Source organism: Miniopterus natalensis, chromosome 9, assembly GCF_054644295.1.
Source record: "Miniopterus natalensis isolate mMinNat1 chromosome 9, mMinNat1.hap1, whole genome shotgun sequence".
Lineage (NCBI taxonomy): Eukaryota > Metazoa > Chordata > Mammalia > Chiroptera > Miniopteridae > Miniopterus > Miniopterus natalensis.
Genome location: NC_142089.1, coordinates 18,037,239 through 18,045,547, shown reverse-complemented (window position 1 = coordinate 18,045,547; position 8,309 = coordinate 18,037,239). Strand labels below are relative to the sequence as shown.

The 8,309-nt window shown below is 52.4% G+C and overlaps 2 protein-coding genes across 2 annotated transcripts; one reads left to right on the top strand and one right to left on the bottom strand.

The window, feature by feature from the left end:
- Positions 1-141: 141 nt before the first annotated feature.
- Positions 142-1,681, bottom strand: TSSK3 (testis specific serine kinase 3). Its single transcript, XM_016217707.2, has 2 exons — positions 1,537-1,681; positions 142-806 (listed from the first exon to the last, which is right to left on the bottom strand). Exons 1-2 carry the CDS (start codon positions 1,679-1,681, stop codon positions 142-144), a joined length of 810 nt encoding a protein of 269 aa, XP_016073193.1.
- Positions 1,682-2,275: 594 nt separating this feature from the next.
- Positions 2,276-2,924, top strand: FAM229A (family with sequence similarity 229 member A). The gene is made up of 3 exons (XM_016217676.2): positions 2,276-2,412; positions 2,493-2,639; positions 2,822-2,924. The coding sequence occupies exons 1-3, from the start codon at positions 2,276-2,278 to the stop codon at positions 2,922-2,924; spliced, it is 387 nt and encodes a 128-aa protein (XP_016073162.1).
- The last annotated feature ends 5,385 nt before the right edge of the window (positions 2,925-8,309 follow it).

Genomic DNA, 8,309 nt, shown 5'->3' with positions numbered 1-8,309 from the left:
AAGGGAAAGAAGTAGGGCTGGGAGGGTGTAGTTGTTTTAGGATAAGTAAACTTAAAATGTAAAATACATATCACCATTTTAGAAGCAGGTTTTTGGGTTTGCTTTCTCCCCTGCTTTATTGGGGAGGACTTGCCATTGCTTTTATGAAGTGCTTGCTAGCCATGGATGCCAACTAACTTCTTCGATTGAAGGCCGGAGGGTCATGTCCGGTTCCAGGAGCTGCTTGAGCAAGTCCTGGCATTCAGCCGAGATGCCCAGGTGAGTGGGGAAGGACACACCTTTCTGCTGCTGCCACAGCATCTTGGGAATGTCTGTGTCATCAAAAGGTAGGCTGGCACAGAGCATGACGTAGAGGACGACGCCCATGCTCCAGACGTCACCCTTCTTGCTGTCGTGGGGAATACCCTGCAGCACTTCGGGGGCGGCATAGGCTGTGCTGCCGCAGAAGGTCTGGCTCAGCTCCCGGCGTGACTTGGGCAACACCTTGGCGAAGCCAAAGTCAGTCAGCTTCAGGTTGCAGCCCTGCAACAAGGCGTTCTCACACTTGAGATCCCGGTGGGCCACGCCACAGCCATGGCAGTAGCGGATGGCCTCAACCATCTGACGGAAGAGGGCCTTCGCTCGGCTCTCGGGCAGTGGCCCCCCATTCAGCACGCAGTCAAAGACATCCCCTCCCTCAGCCAGCTCCATCACCAGGTAGATTTTACCATCGGCAGACTCCAGCATCTCATACACCTGGATGATGTTCTTGTGGTCCAGGGTACGAACGATCTGGAGCTCCCGAGGCAGGAATCTCTGGATAAATTCTGAGGAAACAAGGGGAAAAGAGAGAGGGTATTAATCCGGAAGGGCCTAACTCCTCCCTCCAGTCTCCTTTCCAACCCCTCTGCCTGCCCACCATGTCTGGGGCTCATGGCTTCTAATAATGTAAAGTTCCCTTTAACACTCTTAAATCTCTAGATGCTTGGACAGTGCAAAGAATATTCATCTTATTTTTGTAGTTAATATTTTTTTCAAAGGAACTACTACTTGCCAACCTCAAGGACTGCTGTAAGCAGCCTGTGAGACCATGAATATCCAAGTGCTTGAGGGACTGTTAGACAAAGCCATTGAATCAATATTATGAGGCCTGATTTGCCTACATAGCAGCTGTAGGTGAACCAGCTCCTCTCACCCTTGTCTCCTGACCCACAGTTCTTTCCATGAGCCTAGTCTTTTCCCCATCTCTACCTTCCCTCTAAACCAGCTCCTTCTGTAGTCCTGATCACAGCCTCTCTGCCAATCTCTGTTCCCCTGATAGGCTTGGGTTCTACCTCTGACCACCCTTCACCTCCTGCCACTTTAATCTTGGCTTTTGGAGGGTGTGATGTTCCTGGACTCCCAGAATCCCTTTATTCCCCACTGACCTAATCCAGAGCCACAATCTCTCTCGCTTTCCTTGGTTTCAGACTAAAGGAGAGCAGGAATGATCCTTCTGCCTGGAGGAAGCCCCCACCGACCTCACCCCTCCCTTCCTCCAAAGGGGCCCCAGCTCACCTTCTGGCCCTCCCATCTTGTCTATAATTTTAATTGCCACCTTTCTTTGGTGTTTTTTGGAAAATGCTTCTTTGACTTTTGAGTAGGTCCCTTCCCCAATGGTCTTGCCGAGCTGGTACCCATTGGAGAGCAGAAAATCCTCCATGCTGTCTAGCTTCTCCTTCCTATCACCCTCTCAGCTCATGCTGCCTCTGTGAGGCAGCTCTACTCCACCATAGCCCTTGGCCGGGTCCTTTTCTCCCCAAGGACTTCATCCACAGCAGCCCCCAGCACTAGAACATTCAGCCGCAGGTGGTGGGGAGGGAGAGGGCCAGACATTTTTAAACTCCAGCCCAATTGTGATGTAAATGTTGTATGACCCTTGGCCAAAATGGATAGTGCCCCCATCTGCCCCTCACCAGCACCCCCACCAAACCCAGCACCAGTTAAGCATTGCTGCGCCCCCACCCCCGAGCTGGGCTGTGAGTTGCTGCCCAGCCTGTGTGGAGGGGCTCTCCGGGCTGCCCGCGCTGCCCAGAATGCCAGGCTCCTTTCCGTGGATGCCACCTCCCTACTGGTTGCTGTAGCCGCCTGCGCCCCCATTGGGCTGCTGGGGGTCTGCGCCACCCAGTCTCAAGGCGCCATGGCAGGAGCCCACCGGCTTCCTGTGCACGGAGGGTGTTGGGTGTTGGGCGGTGGGAGGGTTCGCTGGCGGGAAGAACGGGTTCTGTGAGGTCAGCACGCCGAGGCCCGGGTCACAATGCAGCCCTCCCACTCGACGCCGGTGTCCGCACGCGCCGCAGACACCTGCCCGGCTCCGCCTGGACCGGCGCGTCCTCCCGCGGCCAGGGCTCAGGCAGCTGCTTCCAGCCTGGGACTGGCCACGGCCTCCAGCAGGTGAGAACGGCCCAGGGGGCGGGCGCGGGGAGGGAGCGCCCGGCGGTCCCGGAACGGCCTGACCGCCCCTCCCCGCGCAGAGTGACCCGGGGCCTGGACATGAGTGCCCAGGAGCCCCCTCAGGGTCGGAGATTCCCCATTGAGGCCGGAGACTCCCCTGGTCTTGCCGCCACCCCTGAGTCCCAGGACAGCCCAGAGCCGGTAGCTACAGAGCACAACCCGGTCAGGTGAGCCGGCGCCCTCCCCCGCGGCCCCTCCTGCTCTCCCAAGTCGTCCCCGGTCCCACTTTCCATCCCTAGACGCCCCCCCCCCAGGTAAGGGCCCCACATCCACGCCCGAACCTCGGAGACCCCAAGCGCACTACGCGGATGAGTCCCCAGCAGCGCCTCCTGTCGCACTGCTTTCCCAGGCCGCTTCGACGCTGCCCGGGCTGCCACTGCCTGACGCTGCTGCACGTGCCCATCGACGTCTACCTGGCTATGGGCGGGAGTCCCCGGGCCCGCGCCACCTGAGTGCTCCAGAGCACGTCGCGCGCGCCGAGCATGAGACAATGATGCACATTTTAAAATAAAGAATGATGCACATTTTAATAAAGCACAGCATAAACTGTTCTTTCCACTCCGGGCTGGCCGTGTAAGTCTGTCCCGTCGAATCTGGCCCGCTGACTGCTCCACCTCATCCCATTGGCTGCCTCCTCCCTTGGATCCTCCCAGCCCCAGGGGATCGCCCCTCTGGGTCCACTTTCTTCTGGCCGGGTGCTCACCCCTCCCCCTTTTCTCGCTAGTCATGCATGACCGCTTCTCTGGCAGCCTTTCCTCTCGGACCCTTTCCCCTCAGCCTGTTCTCTCCCCCATCCCCCTCCTTAGTCTCCAGTGAAAATCACCTTACTGTGCTGGATTCTTGGGGCCTAGATAAGCTCGGGATGGTAGGGGATCGGCAGACAACTTAGAATAAAGAAAATGACCACCCACACCAGGCTCATTTATTTCTCCCAAGATGGAATTAGGTTTTGCTACCTGCTGTTTTGTGGCCCTGGGCACCTCTGGTTTTGTTGGAAGAATTTGGAGGCTGCCCCTTCCACCTTGACCCTTGGTTTCTCCTAGAACCAGTGAAACCAGAAAAAGATTGGGGAAGAAGTAGTTTGAAAAACTGATTTCTTATTCCTGTTTTACAAGTGAGGGAACTGAGCCTTGCGAGCCTTATTGCCACGGTCCCCCAGTTGATAGGTAATGCTAGCAGACTCCTGTGTCCTCAGACTTAATGCCCAAAAGCCACCCACAGGAAGGGCCCATGACACAAAGTTGCCTGGAAGTGTATTTAAGCTGAACAAGTATTTTCCACTTTCCAATTTTGCTTTAATGAACTTGTATGTTTTAATATTGGAAAAAATATGTGTAAGCCAAAGACCAGATTTAGTCTCCTGCCCCCTGAGATCTAAGTACAATTGACTCAATTTTCCTCCCCTAACTCACATAGGGTAGAAGGCCAGACTGTCCCTAGAGCACTTCAGAATCCCATAATCACCTATAAGGTGACTTCTTGGCTTCTACACAAAACGCTCTCCCAGGCAGTGCCAAATGTAGGAAGCTTACTGAAGGAGAGGATGTTGGCCAAAAGGTCTACTTCAAAGTGAGGACTTTAGATGACCATTCAGCTCCTGGTCCTTTAAAGCATCCTGGCCCTTGAAAGCCCCCACACACTCTATCTTTCCCCTTTACCAGAATAATCCCTGGCTTCAGGCAGTCGTGCTAGCTTCTGTTTCCTCCTCTCCTCCTCCACACTTACCCCCTGGAGAACCTCTCAGGACCCTCAGTTTTATTAGGTGGAATAATCCAGCTGTTTCCATCTCCTCCAAACTTAATGTAGGCCCGAGTCAGCCTAACAACCCATGCTGCTGCTCTGCAGAAAAAGATCCTCATTCCCTGTAAACAGTACTCACCCTCCTTAGGAAGACATTGCCATTTTAAGGGAGAAAAATTATCAGCTCTGTAATGATAGGGTCTCACCATTGAGAGCAACTGAAGTTAGCTTAAGCAGAAAAGGAATTGATTTCAAGTGGCTGGGAAGGATATAAACTAGTGATTAAAGGAAGAACTGTAGGAATCAGGGCATCTATCTGGCTGTAACCAAGGATTCAATCCCACCAGGACCACCCCATTGCTCCTCTCTCATCCCTGATTATCTCCTCGGCAGGCAACATGGCTGCAAGCAGTTTAGAAATCCCAAGACGGGAGATGTGTTTTCTCTCAGTCTCCATATGCCCACCCGTAGAAGGGCAGCAATTGGCCCTTCTTAAATCACGTGTACACTCCTTGGGCCAATTATCATTGTCAAGGAGATGGGAGACTATTCTAACTGACCAGGCTGGTCCACAGGTAAGCCTTCCCTTGAGGTGTAAGCACAGTCAGGTGATTGGCAGCATCACCAGAAAATAATGGGTAAAGATGGAAGAAAAAAAAAAAGTCCAGGAGCAGACACAGCTGATGAACAGATTGGAAGATTGGGTATACCTGGGAGAAAAAGCTGAAAAGAAGGGGTAGAGAGTGGCAGTGGCCAGGGTGACAATTCTTCTGTTCCATGGCAATTAGGAGCCTTGGACAGTGTGACCAGGTGTCAGGCCTCTGGGTTCTAGTTCAGGCTTTGTCCCTGGCACAGACAATACAGGTACACCAAGCCTGTGCAAGGCACTGGGATTCAGTGGTGAACTTGACCCACATGGGCCTTGGCCCTCACAGAACTCACATGGCCTACCAGTGAACTACTGGGAGGTCTCACTCAGGCAAGTCCGTTCCCTCAGGGCCTCTCGCCTCACTGATTTAAAGAAAAAAAAAAAAAGGCACTAGCTGATCTCTTTGGACATTGCTAGCCCAAAATGCTGAATCCTTCCCATCTTCCTTTCTCCCATCTCTCTTACTTCCTTTGTCCCATCTTCTCAACCCTCCTTTCTTTGGAAAAACAAAACAAAAACAAACAAAATACTTGCCTCCTCCCATACCTTGTCAATGGGCTAGACCCTGGGGCTAGTTAGGTCTAGAAAGTTCATGAGTAAGGGAAAAAGGGCATTCCAGGTGGAAAGAACGCTGTGGGCAAAGGCTGGAGGCAGAAAAGTGGAAGGCGAGTTCAAGGAATTCAGTTCAACCAACTTTCACCAATACCTACCTGGGCCATACCAGGTGCTGAAAGCCCAGGCCTGATCACTTGCCCTTGCAGAGCTCAGAATTCAGGGGATCCAGGGACCAGTTCACAGCAGAGAAGCTGGATGGAGACACTGAGTCTGAACTTTGCTCTGTAGGTGACAGGGAGCATGACCTGCTTCCATCTGGATCGCTTCTATCTCCTATTTCTCATCTTTCCATTCTGTTCTCTGTTGTTTCTTTCTTCCCACTGGAAAAGTCACTGGCCTAAATTTTAGTCCTGGGTTTGTTTCCTGATTGCCATTTATGAGCTGTGCAACTTTGGGCTAGTTACTTAGCCTCTCTGAGTTTCCATTTCCAAATCTGTAAAATGAGATTAATGATACCTGGTGGAAGGTTTCAGTGAAGTCATTCAAGTGCAGCACCAGGCAGGAATCTCTGGCACAGCTAGTGCTTGATGAACAAGAGAGGCTGCTGCTGCTCCCACATTTGGCTTCAAGGGGCAGCAGAGAGCCGGCCAGCCATGTCTCCAGGGACTGGGTGATGCCCAACCAGGGAGAGGCTTGGGGAATCCCTCTTGCCTCTCTCTGCCAACTTCCCAGCAGTTCTGCTCAGAAGCCTAGAAACTTGGTAGGGGGGCATTTCCAGGGGAATCCCCAAGTGGTAAAAGCAGAGTTGCCTCCCTCACTCTAGAGGGTAAAGCTGTCCCCAGACTCCAAAACAGGACCGCAGATCCCAGCCTTATTGCCTGAGGAATAGGGAGGGACCCAAAGAAAAGGGGATGCTTAACTCACTGCCTTCCCTGACTTCTCTCTCAGACACTTTATTAGCCAGTCCCTCCCTTAAGCCACGCCCTTTTAGAAGGAGGGGTTGAAGTAGGGATGGACCCTCCAGGTTGCCATGGAGACAGCGGGGAAAGGGTTGCTATATTGTCATGACAACAACTGACGTCAGCACTACCCTTTCCCATCGATTAATATGAAAGGGGGCAGCCACCCCAACCACAAGCAAGTTCCCCACAAAGCCTCCTCCCCTCACTGAGTCAATTAACCAGGGGTCTACAGGCTTAGTATAGTTCAGGAGTTAAAAGCAGACTCTGATGCCAGTCAAACCTTGGTTCCAGTCCTCCTCCTGCCTCGCCTTAGCTGTGTAAATATGAGCAAGTTCCTTAACCCCTGGAAGTCTCCTACATACACTGCGGGTACATAAGCTTGGGGCCTCCAGGGTTAGTGTGAGGATCAGGATCCGGGGGGGGGGGGGTCATGCAGGCAGTGGGCATGTAGCCAACTTGTGGCAAGTGTGCACTGACGTCAGGGACTGTCCAGAGTCCTGGGGACCTGTTGGGATGGCGGTCCTTCAGGTATAGACTCACAGACCCTAGAATACTCCCTAGACTTCCAAGGACTGGGTCCTAGAGATTGAGCATCTCAGAATTTGGGGCTCTTAGGGTGGAGCCTGAAACAGTGGAACTTCCAGACTCTGAGGAAACCCCAGATGTCACTTTACCTGAAACCCTGTCACATCCGGACTCTGACCCAACTTCCCTTTTCTCTTCCCCTTTGCCTCATCCTGGGTCTTCCTTGCAGCCTTCTGCCTCTTGGGCCTCCATCTGCTCCTCTAGGAAAAATGATGGATGAGGGTCCCTGAGAAGATATCAGAAAACCCAACACCATGTAGATAAGTGAGTTGGACACCACCAGGGATATGGGTGTCTCAGCTCCCATGGCCTCTCCCCACCCACCCTTGGGTAAGGGCACCAGAATCGTTTTCATTCCATCTCCCTTTCCCAACCCCCAGTCCAGATGAGCACAGTCCATTCTGCTCCAATTCCACTGCCAACCTCCTGAATCAGGCCCGCATTGCTACTCATCTGGATTACTCCAGCAGTCCCCTAACTGGTTCCCCTGATTCCTTCCTCACTTGATTCCTCCAGTCCAGACTTGTTTTAAATTTTTATTTTATTAATTTTTTTAATCCTCCCCTGAGGATATTTCTCCATTGCTTTTCAGAGAGAGTGGAAGGGGGGGAGAGAGAGAGGGGATCATCAATATGAGAGAGACATATCGAATGGTTGCCTCCTGCACATGCCCTTACTGGGGCAGGGGATCCAGCCTGCAACCATGGTACATGCCCTTGACCGAAACTGAACCTGGGACCCTTCAGTTCAAGGGCTGACACTCTACCCACTGAGCCAAACTGGCTGGGGCCAGACTTGTTTTAAGACCACAAACCCAGCCATGCCGTTCTCCTGTTTGAATCTCAATGGCTTCTTTACATCACTTGTCCAGCCACACTGGATACCCCTCAGCTCTTCACAAATCATTCCTCCCGCCTTTAAGTACACTGGTCCTTCTGCCTAGAATAGTTTCCTTCCCTATCCCGCTGACCCTTCAGATCTCCACCAATTGTCACTTCTCAAAGAAGGCTCCTCTGGTCACCTGTTTTTGCCCTCCCATAGCACCTTCTTATCCCACTGTGTACTTACCTATATTCCTTGATCCCTGTTGAATAACTGTTTGCCTCATTATGATATGGATTCACTGGGGGCAGGGGGCTATGTTAAATTCATCCTGACATCTCCAGGCCCTAAAATGGGAGGGTTCAGGATTTTGTAGAATGTCTGCAGATTAGACTAGTTAGTGAATGACTGCTTGATAAGTCCACAGAGGAGAGGCCAGTGCTGTGAGAAGGAAAAGCAGAGCCAGCTGGGGGGTCCAGAATGGCTTCTCTAAGGAACTGACACTGGAACTGAGATGAGAAGCA